This window comes from Numida meleagris, chromosome 6 (assembly GCF_002078875.1).
Source record: "Numida meleagris isolate 19003 breed g44 Domestic line chromosome 6, NumMel1.0, whole genome shotgun sequence".
Lineage (NCBI taxonomy): Eukaryota > Metazoa > Chordata > Aves > Galliformes > Numididae > Numida > Numida meleagris.
This window is the reverse complement of record NC_034414.1, coordinates 39,507,462-39,520,445: the sequence shown is the minus strand read 5'-3', so window position 1 is coordinate 39,520,445 and position 12,984 is coordinate 39,507,462. Positions and strand designations below refer to the sequence as shown.

Below are 12,984 nucleotides of genomic sequence, written 5' to 3'. Positions count from 1 at the left end.
CAGAAGAGAGTTCATTGGTGACGAACTAAAAAAAAGAATTGTACCAGCATGAACTGCCTATACCTGTTGTTCAGTGTTATATTAACTACAATAGTCAAACAACCACATATTAATGAAAACTGAATGTTTAGCATGGTCAGAAGCCAGCAAGGTATAAGTATATGCAAGTTATGAGTTAGATAATAAGTTTAAAATGACAACGTCACGTAAAATCAGCGTTTCGCTCCTACTTGATGTACTGCTTTTCAAGTCTTGTCATCTGAATAAAGACAGCCAGCCAATTATTTGAGGGCTGGAAGGCTTCCATTCAGAACTTGAAAAAGAATGGATCTGCTTAGTTCAGGAGAGACAAGTAAGAAGGGAGATGACAGAAACATACAGAATAGTGCAGAAAATAAACCAAGCACTTCTGTCTGCCTTGAGATACTAAGGGGGAAGAGAATTGGCAAATTTGAAAAAAAAAAGTTTTTAAAAATTATGCATATTGCATAATACAAAATTCACATGCAGAACTCACTGCTACAGCTCATGAATGTGACTACAACCTTCCAGAAAGTAAAATATGATTAATGACAACACCCACAGCTAGACTACCTAAGTAGAACAGAAAATACAGTGAGAACTATATGTCAGCTGTTAGCAGTTGGAGGGCAAAAGCAAGCTTTCCCCGGAGACAGGAAATTTATTTGCTGCCAATCAAAAAGTTCTGCACTTTTACTGAAGGTGTTAGTGGTAGTTACTCCAAAGGACAAGATAGGTGAGGTATAAAGATTAGCAGCCTGATCCAGGATGGCAAATCCTATGTTTACATTGGAAGAAGGTCAGTTAGGGGAGGCAGCTGAAAAGAAAGAACCAAAAACTATAATGCTGTGTTATCTTTAGGGAAGGTATGAAAACCGTGTTACTGCCCTCCACCTACCAACATGGGCTGCTTGGTGGGAATAATGGGAAAGATCTTCATACCCTCTCTGAAAGGAAGTCATGCAAGTCAGAGCCATGAGCTGGAAGATAAACCTGTCCTCTCACATTACTAGGACTACTTGCAAATAGCACAGTTGCCCAAGCTCAGCGGAGCCTCAGAGGTAACAGATGCTGTGCCCCTTCACTCAGATGAAACCAGTCTAAGAAATCTCCAGGCTGCAGCTGCAGGCCATGCACAAGTCTGCTTGTGCCCAGCTCTGCCCTGATGCAAGGTCTCAGCTCTCGCCTCCAGCTCCCAGACCCAGCACTGGCTCCTGCACTCTCCCTGCACTCAGCCCAAACCCCCCTCGCCTCTGGAAAGGGTCCTGCGATTAATCTCACTTATTACCTCGGAAAAGTAACAGCTCGGCGGCTGCCAGCCAAGTCCGACTCAACAGTGTCTGGGGAGCCGAGGCTGCAGGGCCAGGCCTCAAACTGTCTGGGCAAGTCACGAGCTTTCCGCCTTTCCTCTCCCAGAGGCTCCAAACAGCCAGAGCCAAGGCCTGGCTGTGGGAAGCAGGGATCCTTCGAGGCAGTGCCAACCTGCAGTGCTGAGGCCCAGGGCGATTTCCAAGCAGGATGGGAGTAACTGAACCTGCCATCACACATTTCTTCAGTGTGACCAAAATATATAAGTAGTAATACAAGGCAAACTGTGTATTTCTGAAGGTGAAGTCAGCCAGTTTGCCTCTAAGTTAACAAAGTGTCACCAGAGACTCTGGAAGATGCTTTAAAAAAAAAAGGTTAGAGGTTACCTTGGAAACCTCTAAAGGAAAGGTGGGGGAAGGCTGCTACATGCACAAATATGTGGAAATGAAGAAAGAACATGTATAAGCTAGAGATAAGGAGAGCTGCAAGAACCTACAGCTACCCGTGCAGAATTTCTGTTTTTCACCTTCCCTCCTCAAATTTCCTCTGAATATAGTAATCCTTCATCAATCCCCAGACTCAGGGCTTCCAAAAATACTGTTTCTCAAGGGCCACAAGTGAATACAGTGTGACAGATCTGCCCAGGAGAAGCAGGCAGGGTCAAAGAAAAAATCACTACACCCATTCTCGCACCGAAATAAAGTGAATGCATTCAGGCATATAAGATAAGAGAGGCCTGCCACAGGAAGAAAATCCAGGATAACAGGAATCGGCCTTGTGAATATTCTAATGCAAATAGCCACTCTTACTGAAAAGGGACTTTTCTATACAAGCCTTCCTAAACACAGCACTCATCCCTGCAAGCAGCCTGATAAGAGGACACTATGAGCTGAAGGCCCTCCCAGTGGCTTAACAACTGAGGGGAACTGGCATCAGAATGTCCTGTGTGAGATTTCCCTCATGATGAGGACTTCTGCTTCTCAATAAGAACAGCACACTCTGCTGTTGTTAGGTATTAGAAGGGACATCTTTACACCAGAAAGGAAAGAAAAAGACTGTATAAGCATGAAGCTTGCAGAAAAGTGGTGCAGTGCAGACAGACTGCGCTCGTAATCAGACATTTCTTCAAAGAGAGAGAAGAGAAAGGACAAATGGTATTAGGAGGAAGGAACAGACAAGGCAGTGATGGCACAGGGCTGGTCTTGGTCATGTTCTTCTGCTGCTGCTGGTTTGGCACTTCTGTGCTGCCTAGCCAGAGAGATGTTAAGGTCACTGCAGAGTTTCCTGAAACTGAAGTTGTATAGCCCTCAGTGCCTGCTGTCTTCTCTCTTCACCTCCAGAGGCATCAGTGCAGTGCAGTCTCTTCAAAGTCAGCCTGCACCCAGCTGCTATGCAAACAAACAGGCTCCAGCCACTTGGCAAGCAGAGCACAGGACAGAGGATGGACAGTCTCTACCTGTCCAGAGACTACAGGGAGCTTGAAACAAGCAACTTGGAAGACAGCAAAGTTACCACTAACCCTTGAGATGCAGAACTACAAGGCAACACATGTCATGCAACAAAGAGAAACATATCTATTCTTACAAAAATTTAACATTAGCTGCCAAGATTAATTAGAATTCTCTCACCTTTGCTTCTAGCTGCAAGCCCATATGTAGTCAGTTCTTTTCCAGAGCTCATACTACAACAGCCATGCTGTGTCTGCCATTCTAAGTCCCCCTAGATCATGAGTCTTTAAAAAAAAAAAAAAGACAGTCCCACCAACTTCTCACCCTCTAGCATTGTGAGAACCACCTTGAACACTACTATGCCTCTTGGCTGTTCTAGTACAGCTCTCTTCATAGCTCTTAACATCCCATTTAATCAGTTTCCAAGGACTTGCAAGATTTCATATTTTACCTTCTGTACCTTGAAAAATTTAAATGAAAACTGAGAAAACAGTGGGCTTACTTTCACCTCTATGTCAAATGTAATAAACTGTCCCTCTGACACAGAGAATCAAGACTGGTGAGCAACAATTAGCTTGTGATAGTTGCCTGGAGTCTTTCTGGCAAGATTCAACGTTTCAGTGGAAATGGAGCAGCCATTAGCAGAGAACAAATTCTTGAAAGAGCTCAGAGATTCTTCCACATCCTCACAAGCCCAAAAAATATATATTCAGTATGATTAGAGCAGAAGTTCTGAAACTATATTATGTACAGCCCTAGTAGTAATGAACCAGGCATGAAGCAGAAGTAGGCTCTAGGTCAGGAATCCACCATCCATCAGAGGATAATGAAGGCCAGGCGATTAACATGAGGTTCCTGCTTTCAGAGACTGCATATGCAGTATGAAAGGTTGCCTGGGGATGTAGCACTTGGGGTCCTAGTTTGTGAGGTGGAGTGTGCAAAAGCAGAATATGCCATTACTTTTCTCTAAAACATTTGGGATGCAAATAAATACATCTTTGCTATTAGAACAGGCACAGCAAGATGTGATTTTAAGTACTGCATTTACCGTGCCCATAATGTTGATTTGCACATTAGCAGTAAACACATGCAGTGCAGCCCATAAGCACTTATTATGTGAATGCTTTAGCTGTACTGTGAATGGGCAGCATGTCTAATTCTTCCAGAATGTTTCAGGCTCACTGCAGATCAGATACTTACAGGATTTTTAGACCTGAGCCATGCAGTTTGGGGTTCCTGAAAGCCTAGGATGCCAAATATCAAGAAATGTGGCAAGAAATAAAATTAAACTACAAAAAGGAGAACAGCTTTTGGAACCCGGGCATATGGCAGCTATATGCACACAGTTCACAATGCCCTAAGCTGTTCCTACCACTAAGAATGACAGAGCAACTTAAACATAAAAACTCCTAGATGAGAAAATTGAAAAATATTGTTTTTAACATTTACCCCCAAATTAGAGAGCCTGCCAACAAAACATCATTTCTTGATGAGCCTGAGCACCTTGGCTAAGAAGTGAGCTAAGAAGTATTTGGGGCATGTTAAGCAATGAGAAGAGCAGAATCCTTTGTTTCTGACTTTAATAGCAGTCAGAATCTAAGCTGTCTCATATAATTTGGACTGCCATTCCAGCTTCTGACTGATAACAGAGAAGTTTGCTTGCCTGCCTCCCTCAACCAAGATAAATCTGTCGAAAGATACAAGGAAAAAATACGCAGAGCTATGTTGGTTGTGTCTTTAGTTTTGAGAAAGCTGTCTTGAAAGACTAAGAAGCTAATGAAACAAAGGTTTGGAAAAATACCGACCATGTATCACTGCTGAATGCTTGCCAACACACTGCCTGTATGAGTTCTAAAAGATGAACCTGTGCAAGGGTGGCTGAATCCAAGGCGCCCGCTGAAAACACAGAAATCTGTACTAATTAGAAAGATTTCTCTCTCATTAGCTTTGGCCCAGGTCTTGGAGATTAAGTGATTTGCAAAGCCCAAACACCATTTTGAGAAGAATTTCAAAAACGAGTGAGATAGCAGTGCAGATTCCAGTGGCAGAAGCTTCTAGGAAAGTCTACCACCCCTATTACTGGTGATTATGCAACTATTTGCCAACAGTATTCAGAAATTAGTTTAGGTTCTGAACAATAAGTTTTGTTCTCTTAAACACTATTTTCTACGTTTATTATGCAACTGAGAATGTCTTCAGGAGCTGATCATTGCCACATTTCTAGTAAGGTCTTAGATTCAGTGTCAGGAAATCAGTTCCAATGGTAATAAGAAATCACTTTCATTTTTGTTGTTCTTAGGCAACATTATTAAAGTTATGATAAAATTATATATTGCAATCTTAAACACTTTCCTTACAAAGTGTGTAACTAACCTGTTCAGGTGGCTAAAGCAGAATGTGAGTAGGTAACAATCCTGCCTGACAGAGCAAGAAGCTGAGACGACCGGAATAAGAGCCTGAGGACTATGGTTAAAAAAGGAGGGAGTAGGTTTGGCATAGCTGCAAAGACCTAAAGAGGGCAACATAGGCTGGGCTGCAGCAAACATGGCAAAGGGCCTCTGACAGCCATGTTACAGTAGACAAAAGTGAACCCTATCACCTCTTGTACCTTCTTCGTCTCGGACACAGTGAAAGCCTAAACCTCAATCTGAGTGGGGACAGAGACAAAGCTTATAGGAAGTAACTAAAAGTCTCAAAAGGGACGGCGCTATAGATTTATAAAATAACATTTTAACATATCCAGAGTTGTTCTCTATCTCTATATTACAAACTCAAGATTGCCTTTGTCTTTTGGCAAGCTGACTATTAATTTGGCAACTCTTCTCATACAGGCAAAATTCAACCAAAAAAATGGAGAACTAACTTCTGCTCAAAGAAATTTAGATAAATCAGTACTGGGTGAGTGGGAATTAAAGAGAAGAAAAATTTATTCATAATAGCCTGAATCTCATAGCTCACAAGCATCACAATGAAATTTTCAAACAAAACTTGGAAGCAGCAAGATGGCTTAGATTTACCATTCAGCTCTGCAAAAACTGTAGTGACTGAGTTTCAGAAGATGTTTGAACTGGAGCCAAATGCAAGCCAGATAAGAGACGCATTGACATTTCCATCCTTGCTAAATTCTACAACTGCAAGACAACAACCTCAATAGAAGAAAACAGGAAGCTTTTCTTCAAGAAGTCATCCAGTACTGAGCACAGGCTGACACTCATTAGATGACCCTCTATGAACTGCTGAGCTCCAATGTAATAGACCAAGCAGCAAATATGTCATTTGAAATACAACATAGCTATCTCCATATATCATGATCTTGATGATCCATTTGGAATTCTTTCATTAAAAGAAAGTTCACAGCCCAAGTAATCCAGCATTGTCTCAGGATATTTTTTCCCCTCAAATTTATGTAAAACTTCTCATTTCCAGTATTCTGGCCATTTTATGCAAGCAGCCATGAAAATAAAGTAATTCAGCAAAGGGTCTTATGGTATCTTTCTGTCTCTTGGTTTGAGAATAATAAGGGTAACTCAAGTACTGAAAGACCAAATGTTTCATAAAAAGTTTGAAGACAGAATCTTATACCGGCTGCGATAAGACACTTCTGAAGAACTTTTGGATCCTTCTATGAAACAGAACAATTTCTACAGGCATTAAGCTACACAAACAATGCTAGATGAGGCACAGTTCAGAGTGGAGCTCTGAACATTAAAAGCTAGGTTGTCAGATCTGCAGGTAACAACATACAATAGCAATGGCTTCACAGAAGGGTGGTAACCACAATGCCTTCTGCAGAGATTCACAGAAGATTATGGCTGTAATTCCTTTCCAGCTATGTCTGAATCCATGCTGAGGTGCAAGTAGAATTGAGAAACAAACAGAAGCTATATGATGGCCTGCACTCTGCTGCGCCCTCAAACTGTGTAGGAGGAGAAGGCAGCTTACACCTGTTGGATAGGTTCTTTATTTGGATTAGGTAATAGCTACCCTGGCTGGGCTCCAAGAGCAGAATCACCACCTCTCTTAATAACTCCAAACCCCAGAGGCAAACACTGTGCTGGAACAGAAACAGGCCAGGAATTCATTTCTCACATTCCTCTTCTTTAGGCAGGACGAAAAGCAGTGACTGACAAAATAAGAAAAATTTTTCTTCAGCTTTTCAAATCCCATTCCAATCCTTCTATTGAAGAACCCATTTGGGAAAAGATGACCACCCAGGTCACATGCTTTCTGTACTGCATATCTGCCTTTCTTACCTTCCTTCATTTTCCAATAACATTCAGGTATCAATAATTTCACCTGGACATTGTTTTCTAGTCCTAAAAGCATGCTGTGGAAGTCCTGCCTCATTACTGAATTTAAAAGGACAAAAAGGGACTCGCAAAGGAAGAAATCAAATGTCTCAAGCAGTTCTGAGCCTGTGTTCAGCCTAGCCTTCTGCAGTAGGCTCACCTTGCTCTTTAGCTTCCAAGATCTAGAATCCTTGGGTTAAATAGTGCTGCTCTTTCAAACATAGGAAGAACAGCTTTTTTTCCTGCAGAATCACAATCCTCTGAGTCCCATGAGTATACCAGCCATAAATAAAAATTCCAGTGTCCAAAATTAATAAAGAGCAGAAGGAAGCCACCTGAAAAGGAAACTTAATAAAACACCACAAGTTACTGCTCTATCTTTGAGCAATAGAAACTTGATATTCAAAGAAAAAAAGCATGAAGATGAGGCCTTGGTGGAGATTTCTGCAGCATCAGGTAAAGGTCTGCATTCTGCTTATGTCTTGGCACCAAAGAACCCAAACTCACAGATACAGAGATGAGAAATAATTAGAGAAGAGAAACTGACATTTCCCTTTTCCCTCCCTTTCCATGTGTTCTTCTATTTCCTCATTCCACCATGAAACTGCCGATACTAGGAACATAGATTTGTTTTCATAGGCCTAATTCCTAGGGTAGTCCTGAAAAGAACTTGTGTTTGGCCCTTAGGTGTTATCTTCTGAGCAAGAGATCAAACATAAATTATGGATAGCTTCTGAGTACCATGCACTCTCCTTCAAAAACGTGGAGCATCAGCATTAACTTACCTGACTGCTGAAGTGATGCATCTTCTGTCATCTGTAAGAGTGTCTGATTGAACAGCCCACAGTGGCCCTTTTCTGTTGAGCGCTGATCGGTAGCTCAGGGGCACAGCTGTGTTCCCCTTGTTTACAGCTCCACTTGCTAAGTTCAAGCTCGTTAACTGCAGAGGCAATGAAAAAGACATCAGAAACCATTAAAAACCAAGAAATGAACAAAAGATGGCACTAAGCATACTGGATAGAGTATGTACTGAGGTAAGTAAAAGCACAAGGGAGGAAAAGGACAGGAATCAGGCAAAAATCCTGAAGCAGGAAAACATATCCTGCTATAGAACTGATAACAAGAATACAGTAAAAAATTAATTCTACATTAAAAATCAACTCTGCAATCAAAAGACAGATGCTTATATTACACTTTCTGAACAGAACTCAGTGTGTCTGCCCAGTCATCACAAGCTGTGTCACTGAACAAGCCATATGCACCTGTCCTCTCTGTACCCCGCTCCATAGTAGATGTACATGCATTAACACATGCACCTCTGAGTTAAAATTCAGTGTCTAATTCTACCACTCATGAATGAACATTTTCACCCAAACCACCTTCAAACTGTGCACACAAGTAACTATACAAAAAAGTCAATGATAGCCTAAAATCATATTTGGTATAAGTTTGTTCTATCAAGTTCTAAAGAAATTATCAATTTGGTTTTAAGCATATAAAACGCATTTCATTGTTTCTTTCTCTAAATACTTTTCATGTGTATCTTCTGAAAGGATCAAACCCTGTGAGCATACACAACCTGCTGGTCTACCGAAGAGAGCCTAAGTTCGTACAGTAATGGCATCTATTACAGAAGTTTAATAATACATTTTAAAAACATTTTATGGATTTTGCAAAACACTATAAAGGCTGACTGTCTTTAACAACGTGATCACATATTGCTTTTTAGAAGCACAGAACAACCTGGTTCTGCACCAAGATTAAGGTCATATGGTACAGGTGACTTGTTTGTATTGCCCCTGCTCATTTCTGGGGCAACTGAAAGGTGTGTAACCAATGAAACACAGGAGAACTGGAAAGAAGAACTGAAAAACTAGCCCTGCATCTGCTCCAGATCTCAATCATAAGTTATCTAAGTGTAACTTAACTTCCTATAAATGCATAAGCATAGCTTGCAAATTCCCAGCTTTGCTATCCTAAGAATGCTCTTTTACCAGTATTTGTGTGGAATTACTCTAATTAAAACAAGTATATACAAGCTGTATTGTGTGATGCTGCACTCACACCTACAACAGTCTTATGCAGAACTGCACAATTCATATGCTCTGACTGACCTCTAGAACATGAACTAGCATGGTAACAGGCAACACAGGATGTTGTCACCCCTTCAGTAGTTTAGTACTACAAGGCATTTAGCCATTTACTGACTTTAGAAGTCTTAACATCTACTTCAAGTTCTGGACAGAATTAAATTATTGTGATGACACACTGTTCTTCTGCCCAGTTCTCCTAAAGGATCCTCCTTCTGCCACATCCCTTCCCAGTTCTATCCTATCCCATTCTTCCTTCGGTCTGTGCATGATTCTTCTCATCCATTAAGTGACAATTTCCATACTTCAGACATCTTTCTCCTTTTTATGCTCATTCCAGTTTCATTCTTCCAAATGTCCAGCACTGGAGTCCCCACTACCACTGGCATTCGAGTCACACCATTTCAGATCCTGGAACTTTCTGGGGCAACAGGTCATTTGACCTTTCTTTCCACAATTCCGTTCTCAGTTTCTCTTCCAGTTGCTCACTGACTCTATCCAAGTTGTTTCTAATTTTTATTCCCCTCCCCAGCCTTTTCCTTCTGTCAGTCTTTGTTCATCCAGTGTTGGTCCTTTTCACACAGTCCCAGAACCTGGGTTCCTCATCAGATTGCATCTACTACACCAGATCTCCTTCCATTTCTGTCTTTTCACCCTAACGGTTCTCAGTGTCTTTCTCAAATTGTGTCCATGTCCAAATTTCACAGCACTCTTTTGTGTAGCTACTCTCCACACCTTTGTAGGATTTCCACTTGTTTTGTATTCAAGTCAGCCAGGCTCCAAGCCCAACATAGACCAGGTCATTGAAAACACAGAAAAATGGGGTCTCAAACTTCAGTACTCAAGATGCACAAGAAATTCTATTCTGCAAAGAAATGTAGCTTAGCATCCTCAGTGTGGAGGGAACTTCTAAGACCTTAAAAAGGGGTCTTACAGTGGGACACACAGGACAAGCTTAGAAATGAGCAGTGCTACCCACTTCATGTGGAAAAGAGCATTAGAAGTCACTTTGGCACCTCTACCTCACCCTTAAATTTAAGTCTGCTGTAGACTTTAAATGATTTAAAGCCTTTTCATTGCAACAATAGAAAATATCAAATCAGTACTAGGTCTTACAGTGCCAGACACCATACAAATATGTAACAATGATAGTTTGTGGCCTCCGAGATTTTATGATCTGAAAAAAAAAAAACCACCAAGAATAGTAAATGAGGCAGACAGAGGCCAACATTGTATGTGAAATAAATAATTCTTAGCTTGTCAGCAACAGCAGTCACAACTTTGTTCATACAGACACATGTGAAACTAACGGGACTTTATCCAACCTTTTCTCCTCATCATTCTGATACTAAGACACATTTAGTCTGATGAGTTACCAGCTCATCCCTGCTCTGTTAATGTGGTACGCTTTCCTCGCTAATATTATAATCACTATTTTTTGAAAGCTGTCTTTCTAAGCAAAGCAGGTGAGCAAATAGTTTCATATAGGTAGAAGGGACTTTTCACACATTCCAGAGAGACAGGTGTTTAAATTACAGCAGGATTAAAGACAGGCAAGGGATTCAGAATAAGGGAGAGAACACCAGCAAGACAGTAAGGTCTGGCTGCAGCCAGCCCACCCAGATGGGTGTTACTTCTTATTACTGTGCCATGTGTTGAGACGTTTCAGCTGCTGTAATTAGCTCGCCAGGATGTTGCTTTGGTGGCTTGCTGAGGGAACCCCAACACATCTATGCACAGCAGAGTGGCTTCATTTTCCAGTTATTAACCCTCCTGTACACCTGACACAACAGTATCCTTCATACAGAGGCAAATACTTAGCAACAAATAAATTCTTTGGCTAAAAAAAAAGATATTGTATGGTACCAAGACAAAAGCAGATACTGAAAGCTCCATAAAGAATAGCCTGTAGCTTCAAAAATAGGAGTAGTAGGAAAGAAAAATCTAACAAAAATAAGGGCTAATGTGGCACAAAAGGAAAGATGTTAATTAATATGGATTTACAAGAAGAAAGTTAGTGGTTTTTGTTTGTTTGTTTTTAATAAAATGTTTCAAGGTAAGCAATACACTTGCTTTCTTGACAATAGAGATACAAAAGCTTAAAAGAACCAGATGTCCATGGACTTGCTTAATTCACAGAAATATTTTTCTGAATAAATTTAACAAAAGTCTCAACTCTTGTATCCAGTACTTTTGGGTATCATTCTGTAGCCTTGCTTAATTTAATTCCTTAATCTGCTTTATAAATTGAAATGGGAAATACAGAGTTATAAAGGTTGACCACTCAGATCATCTAGTCCAACAGTCATCTACCCCTAAACCATGTCCCTCTGTACAACATCTAAGTGTTTCTTGAACACGTCCATGGACGGTGACTCCATCACCTCCCTGGGCAGCCCAGTCCAGTGCCTGACCACTCTCTCAGAGAAGAAGTATTTCCTAATGTCCAACCTGAAGCTTCCCTGGCACAACTTGAGGCCATTTCCTCTAGTCCTATTGCTGTTACCTGGAAGAAGAGGCTGACATTCACCTCACCACAACTTCCCTTCAGGGAGTTGTAGAGGGGAATCAGGCCTCCCCTGAGCCTCCTCTCCTTCATACTAAACAATTCCCGTTCCTTCAGCCACTCCTCGTAATCTTGTGCTTCAGTCCCCTCACCAGCTTTGCTGCCCTTCTTTAGGCACACTCCAGGGCCTTGATGTTTTCCTTGCAGTGACGGGCCCAAAACTGAATACAGTACTCAAGATGCAGCCTCACCAACGCTGAGTACAGGGGGACAATCACCTCCCTGCCACTGCTGACTACACTATTTCTGATACAAGCCAGGGTGCCGTTGGCCTTTTTGGCCACCTGGGCACATTGCTGGCTCATGTTCAACCAAGCACCGACCAACAACCCCAGGTCTTTTTCTTCTGCCTGTAGCATTGCATGGGTTGCTGTGACCAAAAGTGCAGGACCTGCCACTTAGTCTTGTTGAACTTCAACCTACTGGCCTCAGCCCAGTGATCCAGCCTGTTCAGATTCCTCTGCAGGGCCTTCCTATCCTTAGGCAGATCGATACTTCCTCCCAACTTGGTGTCATCTGCAAGCTTACTGAGGGTGCACTCAATGCCCTCATCCAGATCATCAATAAAGATATTAAACAGGATGGGTCCCAATACCGAACCCTGGAGTACACCAGTCACAACTGGTCAACAGCTGGATTTAGTTCCACTCACCACCACACTCTGCTCCAGGCCCACCAGCCAGTTCTTTACTCAGCCAAGAGTACCTGTCCAGGAAATGGGCTGCCAGCATCCCCAGGAGAACACTGTGGGTGACAGTTCAAAGGCTTTGCTAAAGTCTAGGTAGACTACATCAAAAGCCATTCCTTCATCCAACAGGCAGGTCACTCACTCACAGAAGATAAGGTTGGTCAAGGATGACCTGCATTTCATGAATCCATGCTGGCTGGGCCAGATCCCCTGGCTGTTCCACACATGCTATGAAATGATATCTCCAAATAAAAACAGGAAGAAGGAAAACTCCAGGGTAGAATTTGTTCATAAAAAACAGCATTCTGTGGACAAAGAAACTTTTAGAAATCACAAGCAAGAGTCTAAAGAGGAACTTTCATATTCTTTATCTGCATTACAGTATTTTTTCAATAGCTTCTCACTATCATATTAGAGTACTTAGTCTTTCCTTAAATAAAATGCTTTATTTTCACTTTGATCTTGTTTCAAACAGGCTAAAGAAGCAGACATTCTGCTTTTTTCAAAGTAGCAAATGTTTACAGTAATAATAATAAAAGAACAAACAACTCAGTGCTACAGATTAGCCTTCAAG

At 41.5% G+C, this 12,984-nt stretch overlaps 1 protein-coding gene across 5 annotated transcripts in view; it reads right to left on the bottom strand.

Moving 5' to 3' along the window:
• Positions 1–12,984, bottom strand: part of TTLL5 (tubulin tyrosine ligase like 5) — a 132,902-nt gene that overhangs the window by 52,044 nt on the left and 67,874 nt on the right. For all 5 annotated transcript variants that reach the window (XR_002440162.1, XM_021401304.1, XM_021401306.1 and 2 more), the window contains one exon: positions 7,852–8,006. Coding sequence is in view for 4 of the 5 variants with exons in the window: in XM_021401304.1 (XP_021256979.1) it covers positions 7,852–8,006 (155 nt within the window). In the remaining variant the exon portion in view is untranslated. The remainder of the gene's footprint in view (positions 1–7,851; positions 8,007–12,984) is intronic.